General features: G+C 42.4%; 2 protein-coding genes across 3 annotated transcripts in view; one reads left to right on the top strand and one right to left on the bottom strand.

Moving 5' to 3' along the window:
* Nucleotides 1-27,296, top strand: part of adam22 (ADAM metallopeptidase domain 22) — a 78,829-nt gene that overhangs the window by 30,411 nt on the left and 21,122 nt on the right. For both annotated transcript variants that reach the window (XM_061777427.1, XM_061777426.1), the window contains exons 6-10: nucleotides 4,097-4,163; nucleotides 22,256-22,319; nucleotides 22,397-22,473; nucleotides 22,821-22,895; nucleotides 23,942-24,013. In XM_061777427.1, the coding sequence (XP_061633411.1) occupies nucleotides 4,097-4,163; nucleotides 22,256-22,319; nucleotides 22,397-22,473; nucleotides 22,821-22,895; nucleotides 23,942-24,013 (355 nt within the window). The remainder of the gene's footprint in view (nucleotides 1-4,096; nucleotides 4,164-22,255; nucleotides 22,320-22,396; nucleotides 22,474-22,820; nucleotides 22,896-23,941; nucleotides 24,014-27,296) is intronic.
* cldn12 (claudin 12) lies at nucleotides 12,746-19,979 on the bottom strand. Its single transcript, XM_061777435.1, has 3 exons — nucleotides 19,800-19,979; nucleotides 17,592-17,852; nucleotides 12,746-15,619 (listed from the first exon to the last, which is right to left on the bottom strand). The coding sequence occupies exons 2-3, from the start codon at nucleotides 17,808-17,810 to the stop codon at nucleotides 14,813-14,815; spliced, it is 1,026 nt and encodes a 341-aa protein (XP_061633419.1). The 5' UTR covers nucleotides 17,811-17,852; nucleotides 19,800-19,979; the 3' UTR covers nucleotides 12,746-14,812.

Raw genomic sequence — 27,296 nt, 5'->3', positions numbered from 1 at the left:
GGGCTACACTGCAGTGTCAGACATTGCAGAGAGAGTACTTCCCATAAGCTGCGTCAGGTATTGACCATAATATACTGTACATCCTGCTCTCTCCCCTCTTTGTTGTATGCTCTCACGCACACACTCACGCACGCACACACACATTAACAGAAATTTAAGCCTACACTGCAATAATAGCTCTCAACTATATATAGACAGATAATGCTCCCATCTTAAGCCATCATGTCAGATGAAGATCGTTCACCATCAGCTCATATTCCTTTTCAGAATGCCAATACGCATAACACACACATACACAGATACTGCATAAATATGTCTATTTTCTTACTGTATATACATTTTGTACTAGCTACAAGAACAATAAAAATGCACAAAGGCAACCTTAAGAAGGAATTAAAGACATCATTCTCAAATTGTAAAGGAAAACAATCAATGTCTCATCTTTTTTCCAAATGTATGACATGTCAGAGCAAGGGGGTAGCTGGGCTACGTTTTATACTGTTTCACTGGCTCAAATGTGAACCAGAGCTACGAATACAGTTTTATTAGAGCTAATCACATGCACAACTGCGAGTGGTTGTGCCAGTCGCTGCCAGACAGTTTTGGCAGTGACTCAAAAGCTGTGTTCCCATAAGTTTTCTGCATCACTTTATGCGATTGACGTTGCTTCTGTATTGTCCTTTAAAGATCCTCATAAAGTTTTCAATTTGAGTTTCCTAATTTAAGGCTTTAATTAGCTTTTAAATATGACGCTTAATCTTTACATCCACTGTGCAAATGTCTTTAAAATACCATTAAAAATAATACATTATTTTAATAAGAAATAATAGCATTACATTAAATTAAGAATACGAAAGGTGGATTTAGGTAGTCTGACATAAATGCTGAAAGCTACAATTACTGTAAAACTTGATTCATTGTTCTTTTATAGAGTATATCAAAAATAATATGGCAAAATGTCTTTAAGTATCGTGATATAATGTTGAGCCCATATCACTCACTCCTAATGGTCACATTAAGTGATTTCTTAAATTTGAACAAAGTGACTTTAATAAGGTTCTTAAATTTGCCCTCTTTAATCATGTTTGATATCGTGATAATGAGCAGTTGCACAGTTTTTTTTTTTGTAAATAAAAAAACAATAAAAATGAAAAAAAAACATCCCACATTGAAAATAGTGACTTGTGTGAGTATGTGCGATTTATTTCCCAATAAAAGATGAGAAGTATAAGAAAAAGGGATGGTAAATATTCTTTAAAATACCGACACACCAAAATTTTAGTCTCTACCAAAACCTTTGGCTCCGTTTAGGATGAATGAATTTTCATATGGATAATTAACTACATATTAGATTGTTTTTAGTTCTTGTTGCTACACATTGAGGATTAACAGGCAGCCAGAAAAGAGACAAATTGTCTATATGACTTCACTCTTCCTGACTTTGGAACTTGACACAGCCAATCTCCTAAAAGCTTCAGATAAAGTTCATTAACGGACATGGCGTAGTCACTTCAGGTGCTCGTGCTTACGCAAAGACCTCACAGCTGCTCAGTCAGAAATTGATCTAGGACTTATTAGAAGGAGTGCTCCTTTCAATGACGCGGGTGAACATGTACCACAGCATAGGTCAATTATTTGAGGGCGGTCAAGTGTTTGACATCTGTGACTTTCTGAGTGATTGAAAGCCAACAATGTTATCTTAAAGGTGGGGTGTCTAAACTTTTTCTCCTTAAGGACGCATACAGAAAAAAACGCAGGATCACAGGCCGCTTTGATATTCTTCAACTTTATTATAATCAAAACCACAGAAAACAATGCAATGGAAGTGAAGTTAAATTCAGTAATTACATATGTAAAGAAAAAAAACAACCTGGTATCATCTTTCCATTATAGTTGGCAACCAGTTTCAAATATTGTGGTGGCCCTTGGTCCTGGTTTCCACAAGGTATGCCCTTGCTGAAGATTAAAAAAAAAAAAAAAAAAGATGCACTAAGCAGTAACCTATCTCCAAATTCAGAACCAAAAGTGTATGTACCTGTATATGTATTCGGACTCAATGTTCCCCAGCTTTCTTGGGACATGGGTGAAGTTCTGTCGGAGGTGGGAGTTGAAATTTCTTCTGAAAAAGGATTCTGTCAGACATTCCCAGGAGACCCTCACAAGACATTTGGGCCTGCCAGGTCGGACTGGTACCAGAGCCCAAGCCGCGTGTGGAGGTGAGCCCGACTATATCTAGTCGGAACTTCTCAACCTCACACACCAACTCGGGCTCTGGGAGAGGTGACATTCCACGTCCCTAGAGCCAGCTTCTGTAGCCAGGGATGGGCTCGCTAAGGTCCTCGCCTTCGGCCACCGCCCAGCTCACATTGCATCCGACCCCTAAAGCTCCTCCCACAGGTGGTGAGCCCATGGGAAGGGGGACCCACGTTAGCCTTTCGGGCTGTGCCCGGCCAGGCCCCATGGGTGCAGGCCCGGCCACCAGGCGCCCGCCTTCGAGCCCCACCTCAAAGCCTAGCTCCAGAGGGGGGGGGGAAGGGAAACCCATTTCCATTTATTGTCATCATAGGGATTTTTGGAGCCGTGCTTTGTCTGGTCCCTCACCTCGGACCTGTTTGCCATGGGTGACCATGCCAGGGGCATAAAGCCCCAGACAACTTAGCTCCTAGGATCATTGGGACACACAAACCCCTCCACCACGATAAGGTGATGGCTCAAGGAGGTGTGTGTGTGTGTGTGTGTGTATATATATATATATATATATATATATATATATATATATATATATATATATACACACACATACACAATGTATATACACTGTATATTGAAAAAATTATGTCTATTTACATGTATATTGAAGGACACAGAGTGATATAAAAAGTCTACTCCCCCCTGTTCGAATGCCAGGTTTGTGTGATATTAAAAAATTAGACCAACACAAATCACTTCAAAACTGCTCAGAATTAACCAATCACATTCAAACTTGTGTGAAATGGGAGTCAGCACACACCTACCACCGAACTGCCCCTGACTAACCAAAAATACATTTTGCTGTTCTAGTAGGCTTTTCATGACTTTTTTTCTAGCATTACCATGAAGGTTTTGTGCTTTCTCCGTCTGCTATTTTGAACTGTTCATAATTCCCTCCATGTTGTCTAAGGCCAAAGTTGTTCCATAGTACTTCCTATTCATTGTATTAAGGAGATGTTATGCTGTTAGAAATGCATATTGGCCAAGCTCCCACACTTTTTCATAACTTAACTGCAAGCAGACAATGTACATGCAGACAGCTAAATATGGGAGCATGCTAACAGGGTGGTGAATGATAGCATTTTATCAGCACATGGTGAACCGTCATTTAGCAACATGATTCAGTTAGCAAGATGACTGTGTACTGTTTAACAAGTATATTTCAAATTTCAGAAACTTTTTTAAGTATATCAATTGATATTTCACTGGGACAGTGACAACATCAAATTACCGGTACACTTATAATATGATAAAATTACGAAACATAGGTTTAAATATTTATTCTGCGACAATCAAGCATTTAAGCTTCCACTGAAGAAAGGGAAAATGCTGGTCGTAATGTCACTGAAAGCATCAGAGGGTTTCCGAAAGGGGGCGTTACCCCGTAATGACAAGGTGGCCAACAATTTCAGGTACACATGCAAAATGTTCAATATGATTATGAAAATTGAATATATAATAATTCAAGTTTATTTTTCCGGATGTTTATTTTTCAATCTATTTTTCTATAATGGCTTCCATAGCACCTCCCAGATGACCTGCACTTCTTGCACTAACATGGCTGCGAACAGAGAAGAGCAAGTTTACAAAAGCAGTCAATGTATAATTTTGAAGTATAATTTCCACATACTGTGAGTCACAAAACTTTCATAACTGTTGTTTAATTTCCTTTTCAGAATACAAGGCAGATCACTAAAAACATGACAAATTCCACAAATGTCCCACAGGCTGGACTATAGAAACAAATCTCTTCAAAAATGTCCTAATTAGCTGTTTATATCCCTTGAATTGATGAATAAAACCATAGCTATTTGTGCTCACGTGCTCTCCTTTCACTCTCTTTTAGTGGGATGTTTTTCGATGGCAATCACACGTATCTGATCGAACCTGGAGGAGAGGGCGGCGGTAACCACGTAAGTGTTGTTGTCTATTCACACCCGCGTTGATGAATAATCTGCCCTGGGATGGGGGATTGAAGGGGATTACGGGATTGAAACGGGGGTCAGCTATTGTCCGGAGAGGATCACGAGACAAAAGTAATTTACACACACCCGTACATAAGGTATTGACAATCTTCCAGCAAACTCTCAGGACAAAGCAATCTTCTCACTTACAAAGAAGCCTTTCACTAATTGGATAAAAACAATTAAAGGCATTATGGTCGAAAGGAGAGGACGGATCTGTGATTGCCTCGAGACGCCCTGAGACTTTTTGCACGTGTGCGTCTTCATGTCCGCTCTAATTAAAATGTCCAGGAGATGTGTGTTTCTTTCCGTTAATCAGCAAAGAGCAGACGAGATAAAAGAGGTACAGGACTTGGGCTCATGCTTATGTCCTTACTTGACATAAATGATAGATTTGCAATAATGGCTGTGCCGCAAAACGCTGAAGCTCAGAGGAGAAAGGCCGCAAATGAAAAATGTTGGCGATAAAAATTAGATGTACAAATTAGACTCTCTGTCCGTATAGAATTTAATGCAGAAAAAGAGAGGTTGTTCCTTAGCCTTCCTTGTTCTCCGCTCGCCAATATTTGCTGGAGGCACTGAATTATTCGAGAGATCAGAAAGTGAGTTTAAATTTTCTCTAGCGATATGGTGTATACTGTCTCTTAGAACTTGTGGTTCTTTTTACTCACACGGGCAAACATTTGAGGACATCCTTTTTGTTGGATCACATTAACTGCATGTCTGCTTTGTTGTCACGGTTCATGTACAGTACATCTGATCCGCTATATTTGGGCAAAGAGTTATATCCAATATCCATTGTCATTATTAATATCCATTCAATCATTTTCCATACCACTTATCCTCACTTGGGTCAAGGGCGTGCTGGAGTCTATCCCAGCTGACTGTGGGAGAAAAGAGGGGTAAACCCTGAACTTGTCACCAGCCAATCGCAGGGCACATATAAAGAAACTACCAGTCACACTCACATTCACACCTACGGGCAATTTAGAGTTGCCAATTAACCTACCATGCCTGTTTTTGGGGATGTGGGAGGAAACCGGAGTGCCCGGAGAAAACCCATGTAGGCACGGGGAGAACATGAAAACTGGCCGGATTTGAAACCGGGTCCTCAGAACTGTGAGGCAGATGTGCTAACCAGTCGTACACCATTCCACCCTGTCATTATTAATATTATAATCATAATTCATTGTATTATAATCAATTATATCATAAAAATATGTCAAATCTGTAATTTTACTAAACTTGTTTGAATTTTATTATCTATAATATATTAATTAACCAATTATTTATAATAATAATAAATAAAAAACATTTAATTTTAGGGAAAAAGTGCAAAAATATTACAACAAATATTACAATAAATATAATTCTTGATCATTTAAATACTCGGTGGGCCGGATTAAGGAATGGAGGGGTGATATATGGCCCTCGGGCTATACTTTGCTCACAGCTGGGTTAGGCCTTTTTGGAATAATATTAAACAATGTTACTGCTACTATTACAATTCATGTCAAGTGAAAGTGGAGTTTAAAACAAGGTAAAACTTGTTATTTTAGACAGGAATACAAAGAAATGGCAAGAATCGAGGCAGACTTGCAGGAACAAAATACCGTATTTCACGACCATAAGGCCCACTTAAAAGTCTTAAATTTTCTCCAAAATGGACGGGGCACCTTATAATGCGGCGCGCCTTATGTGTGCACCGAGTTCCAAAATCTGTAAATGTTGTTGTGTGACTTTGATGAGCGCTCCGCTTGACTGACTGGGAGCATTTCCTGCCGACATGCTGCTTATGTAGAGGAAAAGCGGACGTGACTGAGGACAGCATGCAGACGTTAAAGGGGGAAGGGTGCGCGTGACAGAAGACACTAAAGGCACGCCCCCAATACGGCTATATTGGCTAAGGACCCCAGAAAATGGCACCTACGAAGAGACACGCTTATGAAGCACAGTTTAAACTACAAGCTATCAGTTACGCGGAGGAACATGGGAATCGAGCAACCGTGAGACAATTCAAGATCAACGACTCCATGGTTCGCAAGTGGATGCCTGGGCTAAGGTATCTGCTTTGACTGACTCTGACAATGACGAGAGGGAACCCGGCTTGTTTGTTGGGGAACTTGCCCAGCTGTTCATTCCGGATACAGAAGATGAGGACTTTGATGGATTTGTGGATGAGGATTGATAAAAAAAAAAATAACATGAGTACATTGTTAAATACTTCAATAAAGTACAACCGAACTCAGTTTTGCTCCCGCTGCCTTTTTAAAAACATACGCTAGCATGCATGCTAACGTATGTGTTAGCGTGCATGCATGCTACCGTATGTTTTAAGCTAGCGTATGTTTTACCATGCCTGCGCCCAATAATGCGGTGCGCCTTATGTGTTAAATACAGAAATAGACCCCGTAACTGAGGCTGCGCCTTTTAATACGGTGCGCCTTATGGTCGTGAAAATACGGTATGTGGCATAGGTCTCTAGAACATAAACATGGCCGCACACAACATTGTGAAGTGATCATGTCATGTAATTTACTGGAATTCTTGTTACATAACGTAAGATCATATTTAATACATGTAGTAAATTGCCACACTTTAATTAATCCAAGAGACTGTTTATGTGCTTTGGTCGGTGCTGCTGTTTTGGTTAGCAACAGAGCTCAAATAGGCTCAGCAGTTAACACTTTAATCTCTGTTGAATGTGTGTGGAACATAAATTAAGATAATTACAGCAATTTCCCCTGATTACTTGAGGGAGGGAGGCATGATGACGCACCAGGCAAGTAATTGGGGCATAGCGTCTATTAGAGGGCTGGACACTACATGAGAAAATACTGCATTTTATATGGGATTGTGCAACGCTTGCTATAATACAAGAAGGACACGTGTGTGACTTTCGGCTCGGCCCGTCTGCGGTCGCCACAGCGAGTCACTTGCATGATGTGTTTGGCACCGTTGTTCTGCCTTATGGCCTTCCTGACGTAACCCACTCGTTTTTTTTTTTATCGACCGGAACTTGCTAGGTATTGAAGGACTTGCCGGGAATCAAACCCGCACATTATGCATCAAAGGAAAAGGCATGTACCACTACACTACCAGACATGGAGGACACATAAAAGGTTCAAGGACAACTGTAAAAGATGTCCATGTAAAATTACAATGTAGTCTCGAACATTAATTACCAATCGTAGCGCGTCACATTGGTGTGTTGTGTGAGATAATCAGGTGTGGCGTGAGGTTAAATTTCACTTTAGTGGTCCTAAAATTATTATTTATTACAAACAATGTATGTTTGTTCGGTTATTAATGCCGGTGACATACAGTATAATATAACTGTGAGCCAGATGTGCTAGCCAGTTGCCCACCGTGCCGCCACAGGCGGAACAAATAGGGACAATAGCCTGCAGATCCACTTGTTGCCATTTATATGCTTTTTTTCTGTTTTGTGGTGTGGCGTGAGATTTTCCCAAAATAAAATATGTGCCTTGGCTCAATAACGGTTGGGAAACACAGCTCATGAAAAAGTCACTGATAGTGTAGTGGTGCGCTCGCTGACTTGGATGCAGGCAGCGTGGGTTGTGTTCAGCGATGGTGTGAATGTGACTGTCTCTCGCCCACAGTCAGCTGGGATAGGCTCCAGCTCATCCGTGGCCATAATAAAGACAGGTACTATAGAAAATGGATGTGAAGATATGTCATATCGTGTAAATGTCTTAGGTAGATTTGTTGTGTTGGAAAAGCTATGCTGCTTTATAAAAGTGAGCGTACAGACCTCCACCCAAAAAACAAAAAAAAGTCAGTGTTGTATTAGTGGTTGTTTGTCCATCTGTTTGTTAGTTGGCAGGTTTGTTCCTGGTTCATGGAGGATGATGAACAGATGGGAGGTACCATTAGAATTACGGAGGGTGCACTGACACCCTCGTGACTCAAATAGTCAATAAATTAAAGTAACATTTCCTCAGAGGTTTGATTTGTTTTTAGAGTTACACGGTTGCTCTCTCGGGCCATAGTCACCACACACCCGCTCTAAAAGCTTCTGAGCTCTGTTCTGTTCATGTTGTTAAAAGTCACACATCACTATCTGTCAGTATCGTCTGCGACTGTGGGAGCTGTGAGGCGGTGATGCGCCACCAGCTTGACGGTTGTGATGTACTTTAAAGTCAAAGTAAAAATCACGAGAGGAAGAGGCGTGTCGGCCATATGGTAGATCCATCTGCAATTACCCCCCCCCCCCCCCCCCCCCACCCTGCCGTCGCAGCAGAAACATTAGTCCAAAAAGCTGCTGGCGTTACATTATATGTTGAATTTTCCGGTGTCTAACGTCAACATGCTTGCGCAACATTCAAGCACATTAGTCAGCAGTTAAGCATAAGGTGCACATTGCCAGGTGTTCCCATGAGTGTTCACATAGTGTGATGGTGCACACTTTGAGGGAAGATGCTGAAGAGGCTGATGGCGTGCACAAGCACAAAATAGCATATTGTTCTTATTTTTTCCACAACTCTGCATGCTTAGCTGCTCCTTGGAGAACATTTGAGCAAACACTTGCAGCTGGTCAGTTGGAATAGCCAAAATGATGAGAATGGTAAACACAAAACGTTTCTCTTCAGGTTTCTGTGGTATCTGTTTCTGTGATCCGCTTAATTCACTGCATGTGAGTATTTGACATGCACCAGATGGATTTTTGGTTTAGGAAATAATCAATCCGGCGGCACGGTGACCGACTGGTTAGCACATCTGCATCACAGTTCTGAGGACCCGTGTTCAAATCCGGCCTCGCCTGAGTGGAGTTGGCTTGTTCTCCCCGTGCCTGCGTGGGTTTTCTCCGGGTACTTCGGTTTCCTCCAACATCCCAAAAACATGCATAGTAGGTTAATTGAAGACTCTGAATTGCCCGTATGTGTGAATGTGAGTGTGAATGGCTGTATGTTTAATTGGCTGGCGACCAGTTCAGGGTGTACCCCGCCTCTCGCCCGAAGATAGCTGGGATAGGCTCCAGCACGCCCACGACCCTAGTGAGGATAAGCGGTATGGAAAATGGATGGATGGATAATCCATCCATCCATTTCCTTATTAGGGTCATGAGTGGTGAGCAGGAGTCTATGCCAAGTGACTTTGGGCAAGAAGCAAGAGCCAACCTGGTCGCCAGCCAATCGCTGGGCACATATATACGAACAACCATACACACCTAAGGACAACTTTGCGTCTTCAACTATGCGACATAACGTTAAGCAGCCCTAAATTTACACTGAGCTTTTCCGTTTTTCTGTATGGCTCTGAAGCTGAATGCCTGCGAAACAGATTTGAAAAAAAAAACAAAAAAAACTTCAATACACATAGAACACAATGTTGTATATTTTCATCTAAAATACCTGGAAATATTTCACGATTAGAACATGTATATTCTATCTCTAAACGGGGTTGTTTATTACAATATTGATGACATATAATGTAACCTCAATATTAGGAAGGGTATTGACTTTTATATCTGTAAATGTTTACTATGATCCAAAAATGCATTTGAATAAAGGCCCCCCCCCCCAAACAGTAGAAAAACCTTTCCCATCTGCACTTGAGTAATTAAACGCCCAGCCCACTATTTGCAGAAACACAGTATTACAATTTGATTCTTTTTGTCTTGTGAGTATACAGTCAATAATGGCTTGTAATGTTGAAACATACATTTAAATGTTTGTTCAACGATGATGTTTTTTTTGTTTTTTTTTAAGATTTAGCTCGGAATGTTGTAAAAAGTGAGCTGATATTCACTTTACTTGCTAAAGCACATGTGAGATGACATGAGTGTGGATTAAGGAGGCTGGATGTGGGGGATGGAGACTTGTTTCATTTGCTGATGATATGGTGGATTTGTGTGTGTGTGTGTGTGTCTGTGTGTGGAGAGGGGTTGGCAGGTTGTGACAAGGGGGTGCTTGCTTAAAGTGCCAAGAGGATTTTTTTGTGTGTGTGATTGAATAATAAGCTTGAGGGGAGGGGGTGTCTCCTGTACTCCAGCTCATTCGCACACGCAGAGGCAACGTTGCATTATATTCATGAGCCAGCCAGCCACCAGTCTGCATCTTCAGTGAGATGCCGTCTCCCGTGGCAACCCAAGCTCCGCCCGCCATATCTTTGTAGCCAAACAACATATGAAAGCCATCTGTGTTTAGAACCTTAATCCCCGTCCATTGCACACACCCCGCAGAGTCTGGAGGCTGCGTATGTATTTCTCATTGGCCAAGACAAAGAAGAAGACTGTGGTCAGTCAGCAGTAATGCATTGTGTTGTGCATGTGCTGCACTTTTATTTGCACAAAGCTCTTATTAATTATTGGCCACTGAAGTCCGCTAACATTTAAAAAGAGTTGATATCAAAGAGGCACACTGCAGCGCTTTATGCTGCCGGCTGCTTCATTTAACATGCTCACATCACTTCAAAGATGAGACTAAACACCAGGGAGCTAAAAGCTGCATTTTAAATAAGAGCCTAATCACCTGATGTTCCCCTCCCTTGAGACTGTGTACACGGAGATTAATTCTTATCAGATCATAGAGCGGGCCAAACATCAGGGACTTCATTATTGTCAGCTCATGAGGGCAAAATAATGTTTGATTGACAGTCATGCACACTCACTGGACAGTTCATTAGGGACGCCTGAACAGTCCAATCCATTCCAAGATAATGATGCTCTGTTCACTTTTGATTGACACTGTCAGTCGTTATTGTCGTGGTGCAAACTACACTGCATCGTATTGCAAGGCAGTTCTTAACCACGGCAAACGCACAAGCCCAATAACAAAAATGTTGAGAGCTCTTTTGGATTGTGCAGGTGTACCTAATGTTGTTGCGAGAGAGAGTGCACAATTAAAATGTCTTCCAAATTTGAAACACCAGAGTGTTGTCAAACAACCCTGCCGAATTTGAATTATTAAAAAAATATATAATATAAATATAGTATATAAATATAATATAAATATAGTATATAAAATGAGGCTTGAAATCAAGCATATTCTCTCCACTCTCAGACCTTCATAACTACGTTTGAACACCGACGTTTGAATATATCCGCCTCCAGTGGCTGGAATATGTCCCACCGGCTCATCACAGGGCTCTAAAGCGGTCACGCCAGCTGACTACACGAAGGGAAGATGCATTTTTGTGATGTAGCCATATCTAGCTAGCTAACCGCATATCACAATTGCACTAGATAACCGCTGATGCTAACAAAGGCGCTAAAGTTCTTATATAGTGGGGCAGGGTCGAATCACGGTGGACTTCAAAGTGCATCACAGGGGTGCTGTTTTAGCCACGCCCATCCATCCATTTTCCGTACCATTTATCCTCACTAGGGTCGCGGGTGTGCTGGCGCCAATCTTGGCTAACGCTGGACGAGAGCTGGTTACACCCTGAACTGCCAATCACACATAGACAAACAACCATTCACACTCGCACCCACAGGCAATTTCGAGTTTTCAATTAACCTATGTTTTTGGGATGTGGGAGGAAAGCGGAGTGCCCGGAGAAAACCCACGCAGAACATATGCAAACTCCACACAGGCGAGGCCGGATTTGAACCCGGGTCCTCAGAACTGCGAGCCAGATGTTGTCGTCCATTCCGCTTTCCACGCCCCAAAACTAAAAAATAATTAATAAAAAAACTGTAATAAAATCGACGTTTAACAGTCGCCACAATTGAGTACTACATAGTTGTCTGTGCATGTGTTCAGCATTTATCTTCAAACATATATAACCTTTTTTAGTCCCAAAATGGGGAAATCTAAAAAAAAAATAGAATAACTTGGCGGCACGGTGGCCGACTGGTTAGAGCGTCAGCCTCACAGTTCTGAGGTGCGGGGTTCAATCCCCGTCCCCGCCTGTGTGGAGTTTGCATGTTCTCCCTGTGCCTGCGTGGGTTTTCTCCGGGCACTCCGGTTTCCTCCCACATCCCAAAAACATGCATTAATTGGAGACTCTGAATTCCCCGTAGGCATGACTGTGAGTGCGAATGGTTGTTTGTTTCGATGTGTTTGTCAAACTCAAGGTGTAGCCCCCCCAAAAAATAATGGTCTACTTCACGTTTTTTGCTAAATGGATTTGTTCTTTATTTTAGTAGTTCTGTACTAAAATTGCAATTTTTGTATACTTTTAACAGATACAAGCATTTTGCCCCCACCAAATCACTTTTGAACATTAATTAAACAATAGTTGTTACTGTCCTTAAATATTTTCTTGCCAGAATTTTTATGACTTCTGATTTCAAATTCACTGCGATTGGCTGGCAACCAGTTCAGGGTGTACCCCGCCTCCTGCCCGATGACAGCTGGGATAGGCTCCAGCACGCCCGCGACCCTAGTGAGGAGAAGCGGCTCAGAAAATGGATGGATGGAATAGAATAACTTACTTAGAAACAAATCTCAAAATTTACTTTGTAGGGTCTTTGTCTAAAAGTGTGATTTGAGACAACCTCTGCAGTTTATAATTCACTCTACAAATTAGATTGTATGTGTGTAATGAAGGCACAGAGATGACAATCACAAGTACATTGTGTTTAATAGGAAAAAAGTGAGGATAGAAAAACATTTTTGTTTCATTGACTTCAATCACAAAATAAAATGACAGACACATTTGTCAATAAAAATGCTATACTGTGCTCATCATGAAAAGAAAAACAAAATCTGTTCAGGAATGTTTAAAACTTCATAAAGCTCTACTGATGCTTTTTCCTACCACATTTTAAGTAGAAACATATACTTCCATAAAGTATCACTGTACATAGTGTCATTTTATTATTGATGTGCAGATTAGCATACATACAGTAACACACGAGAACACAAAAAAACTAACAGTTAAAAGCATTGTAAACTGGCACAGTATGTACTACTCAACATTAGTACGCACAATTAGTGTATTGCTCTTCCACATCACATGAACAGTGATTCATGCTACACAAAAGATAGTATTTTAGTAGTGATGATGAGCACCTTCACCCTGAAGTCAATTTGTGACTCTTCAAGATTCAATGTAACAGCAGAACAGTTGGCATCCAGTGTTAAGGCTTCCAAAGGTAAATGTACACGCATGGAACCATGACATCTTGTCAATCTACAGTGGAACCTCAAATCAAACACCTATTCTGTAAAAATCTTTACATAACATTTACTTATACTATCCTGTTATAAAAGCTTAAAAGTTAATTATAGTATTATAACACTAAAATAAAGAAGACACATAACAGACAAAGGAAGCCCACAGGTAGTGAAGTGGTGCATGCTGGTGGTGCCTTTCATGCAGACAGCGTAGGTTCGACTCCCTGCCAGTCCCAAAAAATGTACGGGTTGTATCAGGGAGGGTATCGAACAAATCATGCGAGTGACTCACTGTGGCGACAAGCCAAAAGTTGCAACAACAACAGAGAGAGTGCCAGAGTCGGTCTTACAGGTACTGCTGAATTAGTAAACCAAAAGTAACGCAAGCTTGGGGAATTAATCCATTTGATGTTACGTAAACTTAAGTCTCTTGAAATCTGCTGATAGCTCGCATGGAGTCATGTGATGGTGGTTTCAAACTCAACTAAAAATGTGTTGCATATAGTGGTGCCTTGACATACGAGTTTAATTAGTTCCGTGACCATGCTCGAAACTCAAAACACTTGTATCTCAAATCATCTTTTGTCAGTGTAATGAATGTAAATGCCATTAATGCGTTTCAAGCCTTGTGCTCCTTTTGGTGTGTGTACTGACCACCACCATTATACAATCATCCAGACAAAGACTATCACAGCTCAGTGACTCAGTAAGCTGCAGTAATAGTCGTCTTTTTTTCCCCACGGAGGATAAAGAAAATATCCATCCATCCATTTTCTGTTCCACTTATCCTCACTATGCCAATGTAATTGTGATATTGTCTGTCTACAGTGTTGTTCCACTGTTTGTGCTCAAATATCCGTTGCTTAAAGTGTTATAGCATCACGTCGAGTCTGGCGATTTAAGCTTGTGGACGTTGAAAGTAGTGTGGTTGTTTGAAATTTTTTTTTTTTTTTTTACAGTAAAAAGTGTCAATACACAGCTTGAAGCCTTTTTTTGAATAATATTTCACTATATACCAAACTGCTTGTTGTGAATTAAGTTGACTAAAGTCAAAGCAAAAATAATCAGCCTTGCGATGACTTGTAGCTCGAAAAACTCTGTGGAGTCACTCGTACGTGAAGGCATCACTGTATTCTCAAAATTAAAAAAAAATAAAAACATAAAAAAAAAAAATGGTTGAACTCAAATTGTTACCACTTTTGGGGTGTTTGACTTTAAAGGTTCCACTGTACCAGGAAACCAATAAATATTTGGCATCCAGTGTAGTTAGTTTGTAGGCACTCAGTCATGGCTAGTGACTGTATTTTAGTATTGTTCCAAGACATACACAGCTGTGTTCCCTGCAACTTTCTGTTAATTTTCCTTCATATCATAAAATAAGTCCAGAACTCTTCACAGGTGCTCACTTCTGTGATCAGCAATTTAGTCAGGCTCATAAAATAAGTAATAATATTAATTTAAGCTGACCCTCTTCGAGAGTAATAACATTAATGTGAACTGGAAAGACATTTCTTACTGTGTCACCACTGGAATGTCAATCTCGATGGCAGACATCCGTGAGCGGGTGGAGTAGCGGTGGCCGGCGTAGCTGGGCGCGTAACTGTGTGAGGGTGCGTAGCTTTGGGAGGGTGCGTAGGTCTGCGAGGGTGCGTAGCTGTAGGCCTGGGTCCCACCCGCCTCTGAGCCGTAACCATCAGGGGCAGAAATCTGAGACATGTACACTTGTGGTGGGGCAGGGGCAGCCACGCTTTGAATGTAGCCTTGCGCGGGCACGTATTGCTGTGTGTCAATCACCGTGGGAGGATAGGACTGAGGCGGCATGGGCTGAGGAGCATAAACCGGCGACGGCGGGAAACCGTTGGCCGTGAGCGGCTGGGTGGACGCAGAGGTGGACATAGAGGGAAGGGGCAACCAGAATGGCGAGGGCAGCTTCTTACACATGCAGTACCACATGAACATGAGCAGGGCGGCCAGCATCAGCCCCCCGGAGCAGCCTATGGACACGTACGGAGCAAACCCGTCCGAGAAAATGTTGTCGTATCTCTTGTTCAGCCCCTTGGTACCGAACAGGAACCACACAGAGGGTGCGATAGCGATGGCGCCGCCCAGGAAGAGAAACGCGCCTGCCACCAAGTGACAGCCGGCACTGTTCACCAAGAAGCGGATGCTCTTAATGTCCGGTTCAGGCTTGTCGGAGCAGCAGCAGGTTTTACACATGCCGGCCATGCACAGCAGCAAGGCCAGAGAGCCAAAGGCCAGTCCCGCAGGTACGCAGAACTGCAGCAACCTCAGGTCCAGCTGGTCCACTTTGGAGTACCACTGCAAACATGACACCATTGACGCCAACTTAGAACTTTGGTTGCTGGACTTACTACCCTCGCAACCTTTCCCCCAAAATGCACCAAGCAACAAATGTGGATACTTTTAAAATTCATTTGGACACTTTCAGGAACTTTTCAAAAGTGACTCAAACTGGTGATACTATATGCTAATGCACTTACTCCGTGGAGATGAAAATCAAGCCACTCTTGAAAAAGGTATTTAACCTTTGTTTTAAAGACATACACATGTATTTCTCTGGTGGCTTTTTGCTAAATTCACTTGACACGTTAAAATAGTTCAACCACCAAGATAGGGCTGTAGCTACCGAAGACTTTTAGAATTGTATTCTAGTTATTATCCAATCGAGTAATCAGATGGAAATTGATTTTACATTGTTAAACAATGTGAATGTGAGGTACAGGTATTATTTTGTCCACTCAGAGTCGCTAGCCTCATGTTCTACTGTAGTATCTGTGACTTTGAGTGTGTATGGCTTTAAAAGTTGCCTTTAAGCGATTCAAAGTGCAGAGGCGGCTGTGTCTATTCTAACCACTTGCAAGGGCATCACAATACATTCCAACTAGTGAACATAGGCTATATTAAATTAGCTATCATCAACATGTTACCTTGTGTCGGCGACCATAGATGTGCCGTTGTGAAACACATTGCACTTCATCTTCCTTGTTAAGTCTGAAATGACCCCAAACTTTGCACATTCTCTGGCTTATACAGACTTTTTTTCCTGGCTCGCCGCCATCGTGCCAACTTATTTCTACGCAGATTGGTTTGTGCGACCACAGTAACATTAGTCCAACTGGAAAAATTATCCCAGGGGAAGCCTCGAGACAGTGATTTTGATTCTACCTTTTTTATGATTGCATGATTTAAGTTATTTGATTAATCGTTTTATATATATATATATATATATAATTTCTTGTTTATATTACATTTTGCAGATGAAAATGTGATGATAAACAACTTTCAAATCATGTTTTGCTGAACTGGCCAGTTAATTTGACCAATCCCAAAGTGTTTGTCAAACTCAAGGTGTAGCCCCCCCAAAAAATAATGGTCTACTTCACGTTTTTTGCTGAATGGATTTGTTCTTTATTTTAGTAGTTCTGTACTAAAATTGCAATTTTTGTATACTTTTAACAGATACAAGCATTTTGCCCCCACCAAATCACTTTTGAACATTAATTAAACAATAGTTGTTACTGTCCTTAAATATTTTCTTGCCAGAATTTTTATGACTTCTGATTTCAAATTCACTGCGATTGGCTGGCAACCAGTTCAGGGTGTACCCCGCCTCCTGCCCGATGACAGCTGGGATAGGCTCCAGCACGCCCGCGACCCTTGTGAGGAGAAGCGGCTCAGAAAATGGATGGATGGATTTCAAATTCAATTTGTTTTTGATAGCTATATATAAATACAATCAAATGCAGGGAAAATTGTGTAATATCCTGTTTTTGTGACTTTCGGCTCATCCCACCAGGGTTGCCACATAGTCACTCGCATTTGGCACATTTATTCAATTATTTATTTACTTACACACACCACACGTCCTTCCTGACGCAACACATCCGGACTTGGGACCAGCATGTACAGTGGCTTGGCAAGCCAAACCGTGCCAAGATCTGCACTATACTACCTCAGTCCGTGTACATGTAATATAACATGACATTTATATGCTTTTTACAGTCAAGTTATATATAGGCCCTTTGAGGGAAATCATCACTACGATGTGGCCCGTGATGAAAATGTGTTTGACAACGGCCATGGTGTAATTTACACATTGTATGCCTACTACATAATTACATCATCATGCACCACTTAGTAGCAAATAGACCCGCCTTTGGCAACAAGGCATGAAACAGATGGTGATAGGACATCTACAGTGGATGATGTGAAAAAAATGACTATTTCAACACTGTAGTGAGAGACTACAGACAGAATCCCGCAGGTGTACCTCGGCATCATAGTAATAACATCCCGAATAGCCGTCTTGCTTGACACACTTGGTCCACAGCCCGTCGTACACGCTGACGTTCTTGGCGTTGCGATTGAAGGTGACAAGTCGGGTCACGCGCCACTGAGGGACTAACGCTGCCACGGCCAACCCGGCCACAGACACGAAGGCGATGATGAAGGCAAAGGCATTTGTGGCATGAATGTCCCGGCAAGACATTGTGGTTGGTCTTGAGAGGTATTGCAGCCAAGGAAAAATGACCTATTGAAAAAAATTGTTACACATAATTAGCAACATTTTGGATTGAATACACCCCTCCCCCCCCTACTTGTAAAGTGGAACCTCAATTTCACGGATATCGGAGGTAACAAGTAACAGACCGTCTGGACAGTACATGTCTCCAAAAATAGTTTCCAGTTTTCACTTAAACCGGCGTTGACGAAGTATATTAGTTCCAGAATTGGCCGTTGTTGTTTAATGGCGTTGTTTTGCAATATAAGCAAAGACTGGGACATACATATTTCTGGGTCACAGATATACAATATGACTAGATCCACTCAACACACATGCCTGTGCCTACGTGGTGGCCATGTTGAATGTGGCAACATTCAACAATGCATTGATGTGGCGGCCATGACGGCAGGAGTCTATCTATTGCCGGATAGAAGTCTGCTCAGAAAGAGAGCAGCGTGGTGGCGTTTATTTAAAAAACAAACATATATATATTTTTTTTAACTTTAAGAGATGTCTCTGGAGCAGTCCTGCAGTCTGGAACATGCTATTTCTGGTATGGTAACAGTTTTTTTTTGTCAAGCTGGTGGTCTATTGCATCTAATTAACGGATCTGGAAATAGGGCGCACACTAAATCCCAGAGGCTCATGAAAGCGACACGTTACAACATGATGACAACTGATTGTAACCATGACCAAGCACACCAGCATTGTAAGTTGGGATCAAATTGAAAGCTTTTCAAACATTTAAGCTTTTTTATATTCATTTACTATTTTAAATGCTTTGTACTGTACTGGACATTTTAGGCCACGAAAAAAAGTACAAAAGAAATGTTTTGTACTGCACAGTAATATGACCACGAAAAAAAGTGCTTCAATATAACGGCCAATTGGCTGTAACGGATGACCCGACCCCCCCACCCCTATTAGTCCATTAAATCGTGGTTCCACTGCATATGATTCTGCTCATGTTGTTTATTTCTTTGTCACCTTTTTGAAAAATATTTGATAAGGTGGTCACAGCAGTTAAAAACAAAAACTGGATTCCACTTTTGTAAAACACTCTAATGCCAGCCACATTGTTAATGGAAACAAACTCCATTGCCTAGCCCTACATCACCTGATGATGTGATAGCAACACTCTAATGAAGTAACTCCACAGGCTGACCTAACTTTGTGCCCCCCTCTTGTATTCCTATTCACTGCAGTTAAGTTGACCTAATATCCAATGCTCCTGAGACAATGCTCTCATTTCATTAGCAAACAGTAACAAGGACTCTGAGGCGGAGGCTGCTGGGAAAGTCCTCCAAGACCAACTGAACAATACACAACAGAATACGCTTAGAACTATATAGGTCTGTTATTTTACTTTCACAGCAAGCAGCAGTGGCTGAGTGGGGGGAAAAAAAGTTGCTCTTTATTTTCAACGGGTACATTTCAATGAATTAGAACAGTGGCAAAAGCTTAATTTAGTGAGGTACTTCAATTCAAAACTCTTATTATAGAGATGTACTACACACACACAGAGTGAAATGTTTCATGATTTAAAAAAAATATATATTTACGTATAATTTTGATGACCAAATTCACCATCTCTAGAAAGTAGAATAATATGTAACAAACAATCAAGAAACAATGAAAATAATTTTAAATGTACAAATTCGGCACCAATTTGCCCTCAGAAAAATATTTTCCCAAGTGTTTAATGAATCTGCCGTATTACATGCATGGCGAGCGGACGACTACGTCAAGTTGTATTTAAACTGTATTCATTTGCAATACGAACCGCTTATTGTATGACTAAATCAATGACCTCAATGTAAAGACGTGCTTATCTCGAATTTCACGCTCGCGTCCGTTTGCTAACTCGCTAGCACCGCTGCAACCTGTTGAGTGCTGAACTCTTGTTTGACATCTGTGATGCTAAACACGGTCACGCTCGAAAATAAGGTGCGTCAGAACAACTCTGGCAAATACCTTGTTTTCCAGCAGCCGGGCGGTGTTTATGTCTTTGGTCGCGGCATCTCCTTTTAACAATAAGGCAGATCAGAGCGTGCCGTTGAAGTACAGTAGCTAGCATTAGCATTAGCATTAGCGACGTAAACAGGATGTCGCCTCTGAAGACTTGGGAGGGGTTTTCCCACCCCGCTGTCTCGCAGGCGGTTAACAACGACTTTATAGAGGGGGCCCGCCACGGAAGGCACGCTCAGTTACAGCCGTTTGTTTGTCTGTTTTAGATGTATGGCCTATAAATGTTTCATACAAATATTTGCTGCAATGATGACATTTGTGACTGTTGGATTAGTAGTTGTTTGTTAGATGGCAAGCTAGTACTTTGGTTTCCAGTGGTTTAAAGTAACGAAGTACAACCACTCCAATATGTGTACTGTACTTTGGTATTTATTTTTTGACTACTTTTTACTCCCTCCATTTGAAAACAGATATCGGTGCTTCCAGCTCCTTACTTCGTCAAAAGAGGCTCATTATTTTTTTTAAACATATAAAAAACAGAAATAGAAAGAGGTAAAGTCAACCATGGTATCTGTGAGAAACCTACAGAGGGCGGGCAGAAAAAAAAGGGGCAACGGCAACATGGAAGAACATGGAAGAATGTGAACCAGGGCACATTAACAACTGTAATGCAACAGATTCAGAGAGGCAAAATATTCCCTCGATATGGCCTTTTTGAAGAAAATTGTTTGATTATGTCAGCTTCAAGAATGCTTCATGTGCTGTGTCTTGTCTCAGTCTAAAAGCCACAACGCTTCTGGTGTTCAAAAAGTATATGTACAGTATTCCGAAAAGAACATAACTCTGCTAGTTGCTAAGGTGTTTTCCCCCCCCCGTTATCATTAGATAATTTGGTCAGAACAGATGAATGGTCCCATTATTATTCTGGAGGTGGATCAATACCAGTGATTTAAATAGTCAATTAGTGGATTGAACCGCAAATGCAAATCCTTTGTAATTAGGTTATTGCTAATAAGATGTATATTGGTATAATGCAGTGTTTCCCAACATTTATTGAGCCAACGCACTCATTTTAAATTGGAAAAATCTCACGGCACCCCATCAAACAAAAACGTTAATAATAAAAAAAAAAAAAAAAGTGTAAATACACAGATGTATACTCACTCAGTGTGAAATTTGGGTCTGGATAATTTCCTTCAGCATCCCTGATCTGCCATAACACACTAGTGGGTTGCAGACGGGTAATACAAAATGACAAGCGGTCCTTTACAACAGTACTGACATTCTGAGGTTACGATCATCGTGCAATGATCTAGTGTGGCCAGTACTGTAAAAATACGTCGTCACACGGCACAGCAAGGCACACTCAGTTGCCGCCGTACTTACTGTTTTTCATTTGATGGGTTCATATTTATGGCCGAGATGTGTTCTTCACGCAAATATTTACTGTAATAATAACTTCACGACTGCTTTTAGATAGGTTAGCGCTAGACTACGGCGTGTTCTGGCTTGTGTACAAATTCATTGCCAGCAATGAAATCCCTGTGATACAAAAATACATTTATGAATATGAAATATTTCGCTGTATGCCCCCTTTTTTTTTTTTTTACCACGACAGTTTTCAATTATTATTCCACCTCATCAACTAGCACTTTATTTTAATGGTGTGCACTACATATTGATATGTGCTATTTTGATTTGAATGTTCAACTTTTCTATTACTAATTGTATTAATGTTGCCTTAGTTTCACACCCATGTTTAATGTATACAGTTCAGGCATTCATTTGATGGCTAAAGCTTCAATTCAAACCATACAGTAGCTAACACAGACACTACAATACGTAGACTTTAGCTGCTGTGTATTCAAGAACATTGGCACAGACTTGGCATAAACAGAGATCAGTCTTTCTCCTAATTGACTCACTTTTAAGTTGTTAAATTGATTCAGGGCCAGGCGAGTCCTGCAAAAAGAGTATTTAGAAAAAGCCAGTAAATGGTCACCTTCTCTCTAAACCAGTTTATGGTTGTCATTAAATGTACTATTTCCAGGCTGTTCCTCTTCATGCTTGCAATTACCACTCTAGTGGTTAGCATGTCTTCCTCACAGTTCTGAGGGTTGGGGTTCGAACTCCGGCTTAGGCCTTCCTTGGTGGAGTTTGCATGGTTTCCCTGAGCTTGCATGTTTTTTGGGGGTTTTTTTGCGGGTACTCCATCGTTCTCCCACATTCCAAAGTCATGCACATTAGGTTTGTTGAAAACTGTAAATTCTCCGAAGGTTTGACTGTAATAGTGAGTGGTTGTTTGTCTGTATGTGAACTGCCATTGGGTGGCGATCAGTCCTGGGTGTACGTCGCCTCTTGCTGAAGTCAGCTGGGTTAGGCTCCAGCTCAATGGATGTCCAGCATGCATAGATGAACAATGACAACCGCATCAATAATTGTTGTGATTTTCTGTCCTTCAGGGCGATGTCCACTTGATGTACAAATCTGGAGGACCGGTTGAACTTCATGACTTGACTTTGAGCGGTAAAATTCAGTGCTGTCAAATTTGTTTTCAAAATAATTGTTTTTAAAGTTCAATACTAGTAACAATAACCTCTTAGGTAACCGTCCTGAGCCACCCTTTCCCAGTCCTCCATTTCCTGGCTCAAGAGTTGTTCGCAGGAGAAAGAAGAGACAGGTATGCAATACATAGGCCAATTATGCTAAATGGTCAGAGTCTCACTGATGTGTTGTTTTTTGTTCACTAACTAAAAGTAAATAGAGAGCATAGTTTCCTCCCTCTCAACAGCCCTTCACATTCCTCCTCTTTCTCTCCATGAAATATTTACGTTGTGCATCATCATCATCAACATTTCTCTGTTGCCCTGAGAGCTGCTCTCATCTGTTTTTCGGGAGGAGAACAAACTTTATGTTGCCAAGCAAAGTTTATCATTAGTGACTTGATATGGTGTTACCAGGCGTCACGTGACAGATAAATTATTATTATTTTTATTATTCATTTGATGAACGTGTGATTCTTTTCAGGCTCCATACATGTCCCGAAGTGTGGAAGATGAGATCAAATACATTGAGTTGATGGTCATCAATGACCATCTAATGGTAAGTTATATGTACATATTACAAAAACGTGGTCTGATTTGCTCCTTTTTTTTTGTTTTCCCCATAAGTTTTTTTTAAACATTTTTTTAGTAAACCCTAGCAAACATCACTGTCGAGTGAAAAGCATCTGCGGTGGGAAGTCTAACAAAAGCTATTCCATGATGCTGGCTGACTTCAATGTTGTTACAATTTCAAGACAGTTTTTCCCACAGGAAACAATGGAAAGTGGAATAATTTGTTGGAGGCTCAAACTGTCACCATCATAAAACGTTTATTAACTCAACACATAATGTTTTAATTATTATTCTAATGAGAATTTAAAAAGTGAGTTATACTGTAACTAAAATAAAGTACTCACCCTTTGAAGACGCATGATTGACAAATAATGGAGAGGGAGCATGAAGGTGTTTGCACAGTGATACTGTAATGTAGTGTATTTACGTTGCAATCTGTTTGGTAAAAATTCAATTGTTCATATTGCAGTCAGCAGCCAAACACTTCCCCATGTGGTAGTTAGTTCAGTTTCTTGTATTCTGGTTATGACCACCCTTTTTTCTTTGCAAAACACAATAATAACCAAAGAAAATGCACACTTGAGAGTTATTGCTGTTGATGTTGATGAGCTGAAGTATTGTGAGATTTGCATGTGGCATGACGCATGATGATGGTTTGTATAAGCTTCGCGGCATATTTCTTTCCACATATTTTTGGTTGAACTCCAAGTTCTACATATTTAGGGACATTTGATGTAATTTGGAGTTTAATAATAAAAAAAGCAATAAAAAAAGAATCTTAAAATTTGGGTATACTGTACAATACACATTCACTGTTTTCGGTGTAATGTTGACGATATTACTTTTTTGTTTTTACTGGACATTAAAATGTGTAATTAAGCATTAATGAAACATTTGAAAGTCTTTTACAAATGAAAACAATAGCCAACTGCTGATAATATAATACATTTACATTCAAATATTTTCAAATGAATTTGCTCAAGATGCTGTTTTCCACAAATATGTGTATCGCTTCTCGTTCTCTCTCTCCAGTACAAGAAGCATCGCCTCTCCGTTGGCCACACCAATAACTATGCTAAGTCAGTGGTCAATATGGCTGACATGGTAAGAAACGTATCGATCGTCCTCTCTGAAAGCTCGCCACAAGCACTTCCTGCTATCAGCGTTGAGCTCTCATCATACTGATTTCTCATTTAAACAACCCCATTCTCGTAATTGTAAACAGCCATTAACCGGCCACTCATGAGTACTCCACTTGAGGAGGCTGTGGTGGCATGAATGTCACTGTTGGATCATTCATTTGTGCGCTTTTCTATCGAAATGGGGTCGCGACTGTAAGTCGATCGCCTCGCGAAGCTCCGGCGGAAAAGGTCAAGCTTTTTTCTCGCGCCCTTGAAAAAGATCATATGAAGCAGATCGTCTTCGGAAAGTTCTCATTGATTTCCATGTGCGAGTTGAATTTCCCCTTTTCCCGAAGCGGCTGCAGTGAGGAGGCCACAATCATAGCGTTACAAGTCAACTGCTAAAACTGCAGTAATGAACGGTGGGCCATGTATAGCCCACGCAAGCATTTGATCTGGCCTACTATGCGGTTCTTAAAAACAAATGAAACCTCAGCTGAACTGTTATAAAAAGACATCTTCATACGTCATCATATTTGGGCCCTAGGAGGATATTATACAGTCCTGCTCACCATTATTGGCACCCATCGAGTTCAAGTACTAAATGTGGAACAACATTTTTCTACAGATAACTTGTTTGATACAAAATAACAAATGATAAACAATATTTTATGAACAGATGAAGCAAAAATAGAGCTTTTTGGCAATGCACTCAAACAGTATTATTGCAGACGGCACAAAGAAGCCCATCCATCCATTTTCTTCACCGCTTATCCTCACTCGGGTCGCGGGTTGCTGGAGCCTATCCCAGCTATCTTCAGGCGGGAGGCGGGGTACACCCTGAACCGGTCGCCAACCAATTGCAGGGTACATAGAAATAAACAACCATTCGCACTCGGCGCAGTGAAGCCTTTAAGGAAAAGAACACCCTGCCAACAGTCAAGCATGGTGGACTGGGCTGCTTGTTACATCTGGTACTGGAGGCCTTGACTGTGTCACAGGTATCATAAAATGAGAAATGTTTCAAGAGATTTTAGAGCGAAATGTCTTACCCAGTGTAAGAAAACTTGGTTTGAGGCAAAGATCGTGGGTCCTCCAGCAAGACAAAGACCTAAAGCACACATCCAAAAGCACACAGGAATGTTTGAAAAGGAAAAAATTAACCGTTTTAAAAAGGCCAGCAATGAGTCCTGATCTCAATCCAATTGAAAAGAAGCCTGCAACTGTTCTTCCCATGGGCTCACCACCTGTGGGAGGCGCCATAGGGGTCGGTGCAGTGCGAGTTGGGCAGTGGCCGAAGGCGGGGACCTTGGCGAGCCCATCCCCGGCTACAGAAGCTGGCTCTAGGGACGTGGAATGTCACCTCTCTGGCAGGGAAGGAGCCCGAGCTGGTGTGTGAGCTCGAGAAGTTCCGACTAGATATAGTCGGACTCGCCTCCACACACAGCTTGGGCTCTGGTACCAGTCCTCTCGAGAGGGGTTGGAATCTCTTCCACTGTGGAGTTGCCCATGGTGAGAGGCGCCGAGCAGGTATGGGTATACTTATTGGCCCCCCGGCTCGGCGCCTGTACGTTGGGGTTCAGCCCGGTGGACGAGAGGGTAGCCTTCCTCCGCCTTCGGGTGGGGGGACGGGTCCTGACTGTTGTTTGTGCATATGCACCAAACAGCAGTTCAGAGTACCCACCCTTTTTGGAGTCCTTGGAGGGGGTGCTAGAGAGCGCTCCTGCAGGGGACTCCATCGTTCTGCTGGGGGACTTCAATGCTCACGTGGGCAATGACAGTGAGACCTGGAAGGGTGTGATTGGGAGGAACGCCCCCCCCCCCAATCAGAACCCGAGCGGTGTTCTGTTATTGGACTTTTGTGCTTATCACGGATTGTCCATAACAAACACCATGTTCAAGCATAAGGGTGTCCACACGTGCACTTGGCAACAGGACACCCTAGGTCGCAGTTCGATGATCGACTTTGTGGTCGTGTCATCGGATTTGCGGCCGCATGTCTTGGACACTCAGGTGAAGAGAGGGCGGAGCTGTCAACTGATCACCACCTTGTGGTGAGTCGGCTCCGATGGTGGGGCAAGATGCCGGTCCGACGTGGCAGGCCCAAACGTATTGTGAGGGTTTGCTGGGAACGTCTTGCAGAATCCCGTCAGAAGGAGTTTCAACTCCCACCTCCGACAGAACTTTGCTCACGTTCCGGGGGAGGCAGGGGACATCGAGTCCGAGTGGACCATGTTCTGCGCCTCCACTGTTGAGGCGGCCGACCGGAGCTGTGGCCGTAAGGTGGTCGGTGCCTGTCGTGGCGGAAATCCCCGAACACCGACTGGATACTGCATGGGTGGATTGGTGGTCACCAACAGGGGGATGCCGTCAAGCTGAAGGAGGAGTCCTATCGGGCCTTTTTGGCCTGTGGGACTCCTGAGACAGCTGCTGGGTACCGGCTGGCCAAGCGGAATGCAGCTTTGGTGGTCGCTGAGGCAAAAACCCGGGCGTGGAGGAGTTCGGTGAGGCCATAGAGAAAGACTTCCGGAAGGCTTCGAGGAAATTCTGGTCCACCATCCGGCGTCTCGGGAGCGGGAAGCAGTGCACCACCAACACTGTGTATAGTGGGGATGGGCCACTGCTGAACTCGACTCGGGACATTGTGAGTCGGTGGGGAGAATACTTCGAAGACCTCCTCAATTCCACTGACACGCCTTCCCATGAGGAAGCAGAGTCTGGGTTCTCTGTGGCGGACTCCCCTATCTCTGGGGTTAAGGTCAAAGAGGTGGTTAAAAAGCTCCTCGGTGGCAAGGCCCCGGGGGTGGATGAGATTCGCCCGGAGTTCCTAAAGGCTCTGGATGTTGTGGGGCTGTCCTGGTTGACACGCCTCTGCAACATCGCGTGGACATCGGGGACAGTGCCTCTGGATTGGCAGACTGGGGTGGTGGTCCCCCTTTTTAAGGAGGGGGAACGGAGGGTGTTTTCCAACTACAGTGGGATCACACTCCTCAGCCTCCCAGATAAGGTCCATTCAGGGGTGCTGGAGAGGCGGGTCCGTTGGGAAGTCGAATCTCAGATCCAGGAGGAGCAGTGTGGTTTTCCTCCTGGCCGTGGAACAGTGGACCAGCTCCACACCCTCGGCAGGGTCCTCGAGGGTGCATGGGAGTTTACCCAACCAGTCTCCATGTGTTTTGTGGACTTGGAGAAGGCGTTCTACCGTGTCCCTCGAGAAGTCCTGTGGGGGGTGCTTCGGGAGTATGGGGTACCGAACCCCATGATACGGG

Source organism: Phyllopteryx taeniolatus, chromosome 6 (assembly GCF_024500385.1).
Source record: "Phyllopteryx taeniolatus isolate TA_2022b chromosome 6, UOR_Ptae_1.2, whole genome shotgun sequence".
NCBI lineage: Eukaryota > Metazoa > Chordata > Actinopteri > Syngnathiformes > Syngnathidae > Phyllopteryx > Phyllopteryx taeniolatus.
This window is presented reverse-complemented; position numbering and strand designations above follow the sequence as displayed.